Source organism: Hippocampus zosterae, chromosome 1 (genome assembly GCF_025434085.1).
Source record: "Hippocampus zosterae strain Florida chromosome 1, ASM2543408v3, whole genome shotgun sequence".
NCBI lineage: Eukaryota > Metazoa > Chordata > Actinopteri > Syngnathiformes > Syngnathidae > Hippocampus > Hippocampus zosterae.
In genome coordinates this window covers 31000591-31013974 of record NC_067451.1, presented here as the reverse complement: position 1 = coordinate 31013974, position 13384 = coordinate 31000591, and the positions used below count along the sequence as shown (strand labels likewise).

The 13384-nt window shown below is 41.5% G+C and overlaps 1 protein-coding gene and 1 long non-coding RNA gene across 4 annotated transcripts; one reads left to right on the top strand and one right to left on the bottom strand.

The window, feature by feature from the left end:
• Positions 1-760: 760 nt before the first annotated feature.
• On the bottom strand, positions 761-12881 carry smad5 (SMAD family member 5). Of its 3 annotated transcripts, XM_052074952.1 has the most exons (8): positions 12710-12868; positions 10198-10220; positions 8808-9597; positions 5792-6076; positions 4106-4225; positions 2858-3079; positions 2524-2780; positions 761-1674 (listed from the first exon to the last, which is right to left on the bottom strand). In XM_052074952.1, exons 3-8 carry the CDS (start codon positions 9208-9210, stop codon positions 1531-1533), a joined length of 1431 nt encoding a protein of 476 aa, XP_051930912.1. In that variant the 5' UTR covers positions 9211-9597; positions 10198-10220; positions 12710-12868; the 3' UTR covers positions 761-1530. The 3 variants fall into 3 exon arrangements, with proteins under 3 accessions (XP_051930912.1, XP_051930911.1, XP_051930913.1); XM_052074951.1 differs by lacking the exon at positions 10198-10220 and having other exon boundaries at positions 12723-12881; XM_052074953.1 differs by lacking the exon at positions 10198-10220 and having other exon boundaries at positions 4118-4225; positions 12723-12881.
• LOC127608374 (uncharacterized) lies at positions 4428-5252 on the top strand. The gene is made up of 2 exons (XR_007964256.1): positions 4428-4826; positions 4902-5252. It is a non-coding gene; the product is annotated as an uncharacterized LOC127608374 (long non-coding RNA).
• Positions 12882-13384: the final 503 nt, after the last annotated feature.

Here is a 13384-nt window from a genome sequence, read left to right as displayed (position 1 = left end):
ACGCCACAACAAATAAACGAGTGCAACTGCGCTCTTACATTAGGTTGATTATCTTCGATAAACAATCACTACCCATTTTTTACAATGCATAAAATAGGCTGGTGTCCTATTTAAATGTGTTTAGGTTTTGGCTGCTTTATTATTAGTGCACGGAATCAACGTTTTATGAGTATTACGGTACGACTCAACGTGGACCAATGGGAAGTTTGGACCATCTGCCTTTGAATTTAATCGAAATAAAATATGCCAATCTTATTGTGTTCAATTAATAGTTGTTTTTCTTTTAAATCAGCAATGGTGTGGTTAAATTATGGGGCGTCTCGTTTACAAAACGCTAATGCGTTTCGAATGTTACTTTGAGTCAACACTCATTGTAAGCAAAGCGCTTACCTTGCTTATAGTCCAATTTATAATACCGTCCATCACCAAAAGTAAGGCAAACATGATTATGAATACTTAATGTTGGTAACAAAGTTAGCTAACACTAATCTGTGCTACTGCTAACACTGCATATTTTACGTTTTGACATGGTGCGTATGGTTAGTTGCGGAGGACCTCCAGAAAGTCAAGTACTTTGATACAAAGTTTTACATATGTCCCCTTCAAAAATATAAAATGTCCATAGTTATTTGTCTACATATGAATAAAGTACAATCATGTAGGGTAGCAATTGAGCAAACAGGTTCCTTCAAAATCTTCGATTAAGAAATGGATCCAGAAATTGATGTCTCAAGTGTATAAAAAGTAAACGAAGACAGGATAACGAAATAACCTGTTTATTTAATGGAGCTCAAAAAGCCATTCATCAACATAGTCTTGTAACCCACGGCAACATTTAATATATGCCTCCACATAATCCGAGTGCACAATTTTAGAGTGAATATGGACAATGCAGTCACTCCTAATACGTCTATAGTCAGATTTGATTTTATGTGACTACTTCTATTGCAACACGTGTAACATTGACAATTGTGTTAGCTTATGCCATGAAGAACTTATTCAGTGATCCATCTCCCACATCAAAAACTATCAGATTAGAAAGGCAGTAGTTCAGTGTTCTTTTTTCTACAATTAGACACTAAAAGATTGAAAATTGCAATATCTGAGTCTTAAATTGTCATGTCTATTTCTATACAGGGAGACATAAAAAATGCTTCCATAACATTCTGAAATCATTGTCAATTGCGCCACAATTCAGAACTTAACATTAAGAGAAATAAAATAGCTAGAATAACTAATAGATGCAAAAAGATTAAAACTGCATGTATCCAAGGTGAAGAATGTAGAGATGTGGCAGTCCATGCCACCACTGCTAGTTGGGGATTTCTTGTCTTTCTCCAGGCAACACGAAAACATTTCAACAACTGATTCTGGCTGCTGCCGCTGACATTCTACCAATGTCCCTTCCCAATTAATTGTAAACAGTTCAGCCGTTAAGACAACCTTAAATTAAAATAGCAAATGGAGGGGAAAAAAGTGGATAAAATAAAGGGGAGGGGAAAAAAAAAGTCTAATCCAAATACTCCATGATTAGGACACCGAGGAAATTGGGTTTAGGGGAGAACCCATTTGAGTCAGGACCTTGTCCAGCCACTGCAGCGGCCCATGCAGGTGCACCTCGATCCAGCAGGGTGTGCTGGTGACATCCTGTCGGTGGTACTCCGCTCCCCAGCCCTGGACAGAACAAGGCAAGAGAGAAGAATTGCGAATTGAGAAAATATTTTAGGTTGTGCTGAATCACGATTCACAAATTTGGGTTTGTATTTTTCTCGCTTAACGGGTCACGCATTTCCACACACCATCAGCAAGAATCTCAGATAATTTGGACTTTTAATGAAGTGCATTTAATAGTTGATATAACTGTACAACATACACATTTTGATACTTTCTTTTAATGACGAGTAAAGCTTTAAAAAAACACTTAGATTTTCTCTAATGCACACAGGATCAAAATGATACATAAAGGATCACGATTACACATACACCAACTAATACCATATTTGAAGCGAGTTAACCAGGCACTTCTCTGCAGCGCATGCCAAGGATAAATTTGGTCAATGTAGGAATGAGTTGAAGCAAACTGATTTTATTATGTACAAGTTGGGGAACTGATCAGCCAGCAGCTTCTTAAGTAAACTACAGTGTGGACGCAGCGTGTGTGAACATCTCCGATTCAGACCGCATTTGGGTGGCAGTCTCTGGGTTCTCAAAAGGGTCCAATAACACAAGAAAAAGTAGTTGCTAGTCGTGTTTGGTAGTCTCCTTAAAAAAAAATAAAAAAAAAGGAGTCGCAAGAGGCGTGTGGATATATGCTAAATATTTTGCCAAAGTCACTGTCTTTAAAAGGGGCCGTCACAGCAGGACACTAATATTGTGCTTACCTTCGCCATCACAAGGAATCTTGTGTTGGCATAAATATACCAACAGCACATGTCATATTGACACCAGACGTAACCTGAACACTCTTTGATACTGTGTGTTCAACATGCGGTTACACACAGAATAACCGTGTAGCAATCCTACCTTTACAAAGCTCATCCTGATGGTGCACATTTTTGTAAGCTCATAAACGGCCTCAAAGCCATGGTTGACAGACTGAGCCAGAAGTTGTGCAAACTCCTGGTTGTTAAATATCTTCAGGCTGCAGCCGCTTGGGATCTTGCAGACAGTGGTGGGATGGAAACCATGGTGATAGTTGCAGTTACGGCTCTGGACAAAAATGCTGGTGTCACTAAGGCACTCGGCATATACCTCGCCTCCTACGTAGTACAGGTGAACACCTGGCCAAAGACAATTGACTGTTAGCATTGAATCAAACGGTTTTGACCTGTAACATGCTGACCACCGGTGGTCGTACCTTTGCCAATGTGCCGCCGGGTGTTCTCAATTGTGGAGTTGCGATTGACATTGGACAACAGCCCAAGGCAAAAGCGGTTCTTGTTATTTGATGGATCGGTGAAGCCGTCCACGAGCACGCTGGTTGATGAAGCATGGTAAGCCTCACCCACGCGGTTATTGAGTTCATAGTAGACGATAGAGCACCAGTGGCTCGGCTCCTCATACTCCACGGGCTGAACATCTAAAACACAAATAGCCGAATTACTTTTACGCGCGCGTACACGCACGCACGCACGCACACGCACGCACACACACCCCACAGCTATTAACTGAATGAAGTCCTCATCTACATCCATATCTTGTCAAACACCTTGAGACATGACACAGGAGCTCCAGTAAGATCTGGTCATAGAAATCATACATTTTACTGTAATGTTGCGATGTTGTGCTGAAAATGGTCCTCAAAACTGCTGAGGCTCCTCTGCACAATATGGCTCAACATTTATAACTATAATAAAAATGGTTAAAAAAAAAAAGTGTTTTCCACCGTATAAACCACTTGTAGATTAACTGTGGATTCCATTTTTTTTTAAATCTGCCCTCGGTCATCAGCTGAAATAAATTCACTCTGTTCATGTTTGTGCTCTGCTTTGTTTGTCACAGTCTCAGTGAGCTGGTTTTATTACGTGTTGAACTGTTGTTCCTTTATATTTTCATTTCAAATAATTTCATGAGCTGGAACTATACAATACCATTCGCTCATGTATGGAAACAAAGGCATGAAAACATTGCTTGCACAAATGAGGCTGACAGTTGAAGAGTTTTTAATACAGTTTTACGAGAGGAAAGGAAAAATAAGTGCCTTAAAAGAAACATTTTCACAATTTGTATGCCTCTCTGACCCCAGGTATTCAATACTCTTATTTTGTTTTTGTTCTAGGACACCTCTGTGTTATTGTTATGGTCGGTGCAATGGTTGTGCTTTTGTTACTTTCATCAGTTTGAGACAATGACCTTGTCTATAAACAGTCATTTGGCCACAGCTGATGTCTAAACTCATTCACGAGCCACTTCAATCACGACTGTGCATTATTGTTGCAATCCAGGTGGACAGAATTGTGTCAGGTTGGCCTCAGTTTTGGTTTGCTTAATTTAGAGTCCTACCCTGAATCAAAATGAGTAAATAATATGCTTTCTTTCATGGCCTGGCCGTTCAGAAGCCACAGCATCGGTATACTATAATTGTGTATCAACAGGTCAAGGATACCGTTTTGCTCACCTCCTCTGGACATACTCTGTGGCCCTAGGCTGCTACTGGTTTCCATGGACTGGCTCTCCTGGCCCAGTTGCTCCTCAGGAGGCATGTATGCTGGAGGTGGGGTGTCAGCTGGGAAATGCGAGAGAAAGCAAAAGAGCGCTTAGTGAGGATGAGCCAGCTGCTACCGGTAAACGTTTTGTGTCGCACGCGCGCAGACACACACACACTCACGCAGACACACACCAAATCTGACCAATCATCACACTATCAGTCCCAAAGAAAGGTGTAAGATTTCACAAGTCCCCATTCTGCCGAGCAGCCACATGCCAACTATTCCCGACAGAGATGCAATATGATCTGTTTGAAACTGTACCGACAGACAAGACCATCCACTTCAAGCTGTATGGAGAAAATGTGAATAGCTACAAAATATAGGACTGGGTACATGTGAATTTGTGAACAGTATACAGTAAATATTCCCATCCCGGAATTCTATGAAAAGGAATATCCTTCACCCGGAATAAAAACCTATGCATTGACATTTTGACTACGATATTACGTGTTACCGGAACTTGCTTAAGTGGAAATTCCACTACCCGTAACCCGGATGGAGGTGTAATGCCGCGGGAGCTTAAATACACGCAACGCCCACCCGATGCGACGGAAAAGACAACGCTGAAACAAGATTTCACTTCGCATTTTTCATTCATTAGGTTTGAAACGAAGACGTGTAAGCGACTTTTTATTGGTGTGCGTTTTACTGTAATTCCGAAAGATTTTAACTTTATTCACTTACATCATGTAGATTATCGCATCGAAACGTAGAAGAACTGTAACGACTGGAGCGGAGCGAGTGAAATGCGTCCGTTTGAGCGAGGCTGGACACAAAGTTAAAAAGATCCAGCAGACACTTGGGGTCGGAAAGACGCAAATCTACGAAACTTAAAAAAAAAAGGCATCGATTCAACTCCTGATGACAAGCCACCATCCAGCAAGGAAGCAATGCAAATGGCAACAAAAATCCTTCAGTATGCACAAGAATTACCAGACATCGGTGATCAACGGGACAGTTACTTGCAACTAGCAAGAAAACTGTATGACACGCAGGCAAACATTGTCATAAACCAAAGAATGCATCCAACAAAACAATCCAAAATACACATTTTTTTCCCCAAGACAGAAAAAAAATAAACATTAAAATACTGTATGTATTTTACTGTTGCGATTCTTTTTTTGGGATACATCCGTATTGCAGTTTTTGTTATATAAACAGTTTTTGGAAAGTATATTTTTGTATTTTATTGATTGTGTTGTTACACGTGCATTTTGTCAACATACTTGCAGGTTCATAAGGGACATGTACCATGCTCATTTCCCAAATGAGGAATTTCTGCTATCAGGACAAATTGGACAGCGCAAACACGAGTCCGTTCTAGAGAATATTTACTGTATATGAGAAAGGAAATTAGATGGATAGATGGGAAAAAAAGAACTTAAAATGTGGGTATAAAACACTAGTAACTGCTTTCCACAAAAAAAGGGGCTTGCCACTCCCCCGCCCAAAATGCACATACATGAAAATAAAATTTGTAAATCTGTAAGTATACGGTTGTGCGCCTTTTTTTTTTGGTCAGACAGCTCGTGTAATAGTACTTAAAAGTAATTTTTATACTACTTCTTTCGGCACACATTTACCAGGGAGCTGGAATGGGCTGGAGGGCCCCGAGCTGGCAGGAGAGTTCGGATAAGTACCACTGCTGGCTGGAGAAGGAGGATACGGAGAGTTGGGAGAGATGGGAAAAGAGCCTCCTCCTCCTCCACCAGGACCACTGCCTCCACTGTGCGACTGCTGGAAGGACTCGGGAAAGGTGGCGTTCAGGGGCATGTGCGGCTCGTTGTGGGTCAGGTTGCGGAACTGAACAAGCAAGCTGTGCTGCGGGTTGAACTCGCTGTGACGGGGTACCAAGACTGGAGGGAGCACTGGAAAGCAGATCGAAACAAAGAAGGGGAAGAACATTTATTGTGATAGTCAGGAGGCGTCATTTGGCGTGGAAATCAACATTTTAATGCAAATGTAAATGTCAATCAAAACATAGAATACTGTATATTCACATCCTAATCTCAGTTTTATAATGACAAATACTCCATCTTCGACACTTATTTGCTAGTATAGCAATTCATTTTTATTGGTTTGGTTTTCGTAATTGTCATTTACAAGAATGAAAAAGGCAACATGCCAATATTTCTCTCTGAGCACCACCCAAAATTGCACACCAAGGCAAGTTTTCTGCAAGTTAATTGGAACTTTGGCAATTGGAACAAATTTTGCGGTGTCTTGCAGGCATAAAAAATTCATTTTTGGTTGCTACTGTTGACAATTTTTTAATGTGCAAAATGTACATGGTGCTGCTGATTTTGCATCTTTTGGTTGACAATAAAACTTGTTTTGTGGTTTTCCGTAGTGTAACAATTCATTTTTACTTCGCAATATCCATACAACACTCGTGTCCATGGTCACCATAATTGTGATATGAAATTTGTATGACTGTAAATCAGTAATTGTAAAGAGGTATGTCTTTGAATATAGTTGAAGATACAAGTGCATTGTTAGCATCAGCTCTGTGGTGGGACCTAGTCTGGCCATGGGGAAGGAGAATGGCAGTTTTGTTTCTTTGGGCTAGATCTTATTATTTTAAAAATCTTGTGTTCATGCTTTGCTGACACAGCATGTGACGCCCCCGACTGTGCAAAGAAGGCAATTATGTAATCTAATTTTCCTTTACGGAGTGGTGTGAACAATCATGGGGCTTCCCTTCTCATTTAAACAACCCATGTTTGAATTACTCCAGGTTTTTCATGTCTACAATGTTGAGGGCGAGAACGCGATCAAATGCACTTCTATGATGTAATATATTACAGCTGTGGCCACTAATTTGACTGCGATTTCACAAGACACCCTAACAGCAAGGATTCAAATGCATGTACTGCATTACTGATCTAACTGGCATGATGTGATTTATGGCTGTGGTATAGATTAGAAACCAGAAAAGATTATCGAAGCTATTACCAGACATCTCGTTACCTCTGCGTCCCGCGCCCTCGAAACAAAATTTTCCCGCGGGACGCACAGTTCCAAATAAATTGCGTTTTTGGGATGCAAGGAAATTTCTCAGTCAAAACAAAACGACAACAAAAAAAACCCCTCCGGTAAATTTTTTTCCCCACCAACGCAGTGTCGCAGTTCGACAATCGCCGACATTGAGGTTTTGATCTTGCGTCAAATAATCTCGCGTGACGAGAATTCTGTCCTCGCGAGACGAGATTGACGACATCGGCCTTCAACCTCGCGGAAAGCAGACGATTGCCAAGTTGTGTAACGTTAAAACAAGTGTTGCGAAAGTTTATTGCGGAGATATCACAGAGGAAGCAGCTAAAGTTGGATAATTTTTTGCGATAATAAGTTGACTTTGAGAAAGCCTTGCATTACTGGAAGCAGAGTAAAGAGAGGAGAATTTATCAACTCAAAGACTGAACCACGGAATGAAGTAAGAACCCATTTCTCGGCAAACCTTGTATGCCTAATTAATAAAATGTTTTCAGCATTTGTTTGATAGAAATAAACCCATTATCAATGTATATTGTTGTTGTTTGTGTTATCATATGCAATTGAATAAGTAGACCATTTCAGAATTCGAAATTTAGGACTCTCTAAAATCAATGCATAATGGGCCTCCTACTTTCCAGATCAGCGAGTCCCTGGGGATAAACTGTTAAATTATCACTCTATTATGCGTCATTCTAACTGATAAAAACAGCTGTCCATGCTTTGATGTGTACTTTCTAAATACTGTACTTTCCGCACAATAAGGCGCACCTAAAAGCGTTAAATTTTCTCAAAAGCCGACAGTGCGCTTTATAATCCTCATCTATGGATCAATATTCTGATTACTTGGACATAGTAATTTAAATAGTCTGTAAAGCGATTTGTTACAGCTGCAGCGGTTGTGAAAGCGCTATCTAAATAAAGCTGTATTGTATTGTATTGTATTCCTTCAGCGCAGCTCCATCTACTGGATTCATAGCGCTCAGCTACTATTGTAGTTTCTATTAAATGAGCTTTCTAATGTGGTACGCCCTGTATATGAAAACAGTTTTAAAATAGGCCATTAATTGAAGGTGCGCCTTACACTTTGAAGCACCTTAGTGTGGGAAATACGCTAAATTATATTGGAATGAAAACCTTTATCAACATATGCCCAACAAAGTGCAATTCATCTAGCAATACAAACCCCGCCTTGAAGACAAAACAAGGGGGAAATTGAATTTCTGAGGGCACTGAAAATGTACGCATTTGAAGATGGATGTTATACTCCAAAAAGGCATCCTGATTAATGGGCTGAGCGAGATAATGCGCTATGCTCTTAGTCTGAGATGTTCATACGTTTCCAAAGACATTTTCTCTTGCCACACCCTTCTAGAGTCTCTGAGGCACATCATCTAATAAGAGCTCGTCATATCGATTTACTGCGCAATTGAGGGAGCGTCTGAGCAGACCAGATCACTTCTTGCCTTCTGCGCATTTGCATGGCAAGGGGAATGTGAATGTTTACTATTTCTCATGCTGCATACATGGACACAATAGTGAAAGATATGAATCTTTTAAGCCTTTCTAGAAATTCCATGTGAAACAGGAACACGAAACTGTGCTTACCAGGACTCTCCACTCGCTTGTAGTGATACGGGTTAATGCACACCTCTTTCTGTTTGGAGCCAAACGGATACTCGCACACCTCCAGAGGCTTGAGCTCGTGATGGGACTGCAGGTCTGGCCAGCGCCACACCCGACAGTATATTACATGTGGCAGGCCTTTGCGGTGGGAAACCTGCAGCCGGCCGTCCAGTGATCTGGGAATGGTAACACATTTGCTGGGTTGTCCCGGGCAACTCAGGGCCTTTTCCAGGTCCTCCATTGCCCCTTTCTTCTTCTTCAGCTTTTTGACAAGAGCGTCCACTGCCTTTTCTGCCCACTTCTCCTCCTCATCTCCTTGCTTCCAGCCAAGCAGGCGTTTGACAGCTGGACTCGTGAAGGAAAAGAGACTGGACATGGAAGTCATGTTGGAAACGAGGGCAGGCCAACTGGGAGAAAGTCTGCTGAGGGAATCAGGACGAATTCAAGGCCTTCTTTGCGTACCTCCAGTAAGTGTTGGTGAATGTGTGTTCAACTTATTCAGAGGGGGAGATGGGGAAGAGAGGAGGCTCTAGCCTTGTCTGACCAAGCACAGGAAGGAGGGGAGGGAGAGGAGTCAGCGAGCAGGACGCAGCTGCTGCTGCTCAGGAAGGGGCCTGCAGCAAGCTGTCCGGAGCAGAGTAACAACCGCCGATGGAAGGAGGGAAGGGGTGTGGTCAGCTGGAGAGAAGAGCACGATGATTGTCCGAGAGACAGGCTGAAGCAGCTCTCAGCACTTCCAGTCAGCATCCAGCGCTTTTAATCCATCGGATGCCTGGAAAACACAGCGGAAGCATTTACCTTTTGGAAATACTTTCTCAAATAAAATTACAACCAGATTATCAATGGCCCATTTTAGCAGCGTGCACGGCCATATTTTATAGATGGCCAAACTATGCCTGAACGAGCAAGTCATCGGCATAAGACGATGGAATTTTTCTGTCAAATGCAGTCATGCAAAAGAAACATGGCAGATTACAGGCAATTTTATGGCTAAATTAAACCCAGCGTAGATACGAGGCAGGACTGAGTGTTTCACTTTTGGATGGCAGGTCAAGTTCATAATTTAAAATGCCAGCAAACTAGAAAGTACTTCAGGCAGGCAAGTACAATTCAGGAGACCATCAGTCTCCAGTTTTCTAACCAAATGAACCCATGCCGTTTTCATTTTTTACAAATACCTAGCATGTCGTTTTTTTTACTGCCTTGGCAAAATTTGAGAGACAATTGTCTGACAGATTGTTCAAAATTGTTGCAAAATTGTTCACTCTGTTGAATGGATATATTAAAAGGAGCAGGCAGGCGTTCACTGACTCTGAAAGTATCTATCCATGCCAGTGATATATAGTGACAGGCAGAACAATTACATGCTCACTTGACGGCAGACGGTACGATGACCTTGTGTCCACCTGTTTCCAATGAAACAACAATATCGGTTGTGCTCAATAAATAGGCCCAGTTTTCACACAAAGGAATCATATTTGTGGGTAAATTGAGATGAGATCACCATTATTTCAGACAAAATAATGTTTGGCATGCCATGAGAATGTTCTAATGGAAAATATGTGCCACGAGGTGATGGCATTGACCTGCAAATGCCTTGCCATTCCCTGTCTGGCATCTTCAAAGGGTGAGAAATTGTAGTTTATTTTAGTTTCATTATATAGAGGCTAACATAGCTATATGATGGAGTTAAACGACTATGTTAAAATTAGGCCTGCTGCTATGGAATATTTGTTTCAAATGGAGCTTCCTACAACTACTACCAACTTTCTGCTGTAATAGCTGTGGCTTTGAGTGTGTATGCCTTTAAAAGGCAGAGTCCATCCTGGTGAGTGATGTCAGCGCCAGCGAATGACAGCGTAGAGTTAGCTCGCAGTCAACTGACTAACCCGTGATCCAGTTTGGGCGTTGAGTGAGTTGATGTGAATTTTAGCTATCAGCAGCTTGTGTATGACTCTTTGTACTTCCTTCATATTTGTTTGCTTACCGTTTGTGCAATAAAGTAATTAAAAGGGCACCATCAGCTGTCTCCATCTTGGACCACTTGCGATAGCGTAACAATATGCACTAATTAGGCGCAGTATTAATTAGCCAACATCATAGACGTGCTGTTGTGGCACACATACCACTTGGAATGAATGACCTCATAATAAGACAGTTTCTTTTGCAGACTCTTGGATCACCACCATTGCACCAACTTGTTTCTTCGCGGAGGCACGTGTGACTGCAGTAACAGTCAATTTGGAAAAACTGCTGTTGCAGAGCCTCAAGACCTTGTTCAATTTTTGTTTTGTTTTATTTGGGTCATTCGCTTAATCGTGACATGACATCCTTAGTGAAAATGTTACAAAAACAACCCTAAACACCTGTACTGTTAATGAAAGGGTTATGGTAGTGGCAATTGTAGTGTGTCGAGAATGAATTCACTTTTTAAGATGACTTGTGGGAAATATGTTATAATATTTAAATAATTTGGAAGTCAGTCAGTATCTCACACAGACCGAGTTCAACTCTCAAGGTTAGACTGTATGAGGTGTTGATATATGACGCGGTCCGAGTCAACAATCAAACGTGTAGCCTTCAACTGCTGTCTGGGGGCTTGTGAAAGCCGTCCTGCAAGAAAAGGATGTAACCACCAAGAGCTGTTTCCTGCCTCAATCCCTCCCTTACAGCACACAGCTGTCCAGCACTTACTTCCACCGTTCATTGTTCTACATTCACACACGGACACAGAAGTACTGAAAGCGCTCCAATGGGGGCATGTAGGCATACACACGACATTACTGGCCCATAGAGTTGATTTTTCCTGACATTCAATAAACTCTTCAAACATTCAGTCAGTTGTACTCACGTCAATCCCATCAGTGATTCATAGGTGATTCATTAATTGTCGGTGAGCTAAGACGTTACACATTTCAACATGGGTACATTTTCAAACCTTCTGAAACATCTGGTTTGAGAATCGCTGGAATGGCCAAACTTAACACAACTACAGGTAGTGATTTGAATCTAGATGACCAAAGTTCTAGATAAAGCTCATCTTCTGCTAAGTGATAACACACCTTCGCACTGATGGCTCTTTGCGGTTAACAACAAACATTTACATTGCCTACTCTTCATTTGATCAATCTCTGAATTGTCTTTGAAAAGATGCGTAGCTTGCTCCTTTCAGCTTCATTACTTTATGCAAGTAAAAGTTAACACGTTGTGTAGTATAAAAACATAGCATGTCCTTGCAGAATTTCAACCTTTTCTTTCCAACAATGTGAAACTAATTATGAGATGATGCCCCACGTGTATTAATGGACTCCCTCAATTCTTCCTGTACAAATTTGGACAGAGACAATATGGAAGAACGATTTGGTGAGTGGTGATGAGCACCCCCACCCAGAGGAAGAGCGACTGGATTCTGAGAAACGCAGCTCGACTCACACAAATCCCAAACAGCTGTGAACAGATCTTCCCAAAAGTCAACGCAACGTGAAAAAAAAGCAGGCGTCAGGATTTGAATTTACACAGCAGAGGACGCCAACGATGACAGTGCGAGGAGCATATTTGCGAACCGAGCTCCACTCACATTACAAAATTTACCGAGAAACTGGCTAGAAACGTACAACTCAAACAACCCATAACATTGTCTCCTTTTACGACTATATCACGTTTAAGTAAAATGCAGAACAGCACGAACGAATTGGAGAACGAATTGGAAAACCCAAGCAAGTGAAGCTTCCTCGTCTACTACCGTTCCGTCAAGTTTTTGAACTTCTCCAGCCAAGTTGAGCTATGCTAACTGTTAGCCTAGCTAGCCGACCGAGAGAAAGTGGTGAGCTCGGCGTACCGTGCAACTCCACTTAACATTACATACCCGTGCACGGTTATCATACTCGGATGTCATACCTTTACAGACGTGCGATTCATCTAGTTTGTACAGGTGTCCATGTGTAACGTCCAACTTTTTAGAAGGAAGAATTTTCTGCAGTTTTCCGTCCGTCTCCCATGCTCTCCAGATCCTCAAGACAAGTTGCATGAAGGAGAGGAGAGGCGGGGTACATATCCCTCCGCTGTGCTGGCGAAATAGTTCGCGCATTGACATTACGTCTGAAATAATCAACGCCGCATTATTGCTATCATATCTGTGATTATCTTAATGATATAAACTGTGCATATTTATTTTTCACTTATAACGCGTATGTTTCCTTAAACTCACATTCAAAAATACAGAGAACAATCGATGAATTACATTCACCATTGTTATAAACTATAGGGTACATTTGCCTAATATGGTGTAGCAACGTAAACTATATTAATCCCAAAAGAATTCTCGAAATGTCCCTGGAAAGTCGTTTGGAAGCATCTGCAAGGTTTCCGCGTATTAGGTCTGAATTCTTCCGCAAGCCGTGCTGCGGTTCTGGGACGCCTCATAAGTTGCTGGCTCCACTCTGTCTGGGGCTCTGTGGTTTGTTGTATATTGTTGTCCTTTGTTCCAAGCGCCACTGGCGTCCGTGCTGTTAATTGCATTTTAATTAATCAGAGCAGTAGTCACTATACAATACAATACA

What these genes read in the sequence shown, in the direction of transcription:
- smad5 (XM_052074951.1), bottom strand. Translation starts at nt 9,210, where the DNA reads ATGACTTCCATGTCCAGTCTCTTTTCCTTCACGAGTCCAGCTGTCAAA. An exon ending in CAAGCGAGTGGAGAGTCCTG is followed by an intron (nt 6,077 to 8,807) that starts GTAAGCACAGTT and finishes TCTGCTTTCCAG; the next exon opens with TGCTCCCTCCAGTCTTGGTA. An exon ending in TCAGGATGAGCTTTGTAAAG is followed by an intron (nt 1,675 to 2,523) that starts GTAGGATTGCTA and finishes TGTTCTGTCCAG; the next exon opens with GGCTGGGGAGCGGAGTACCA.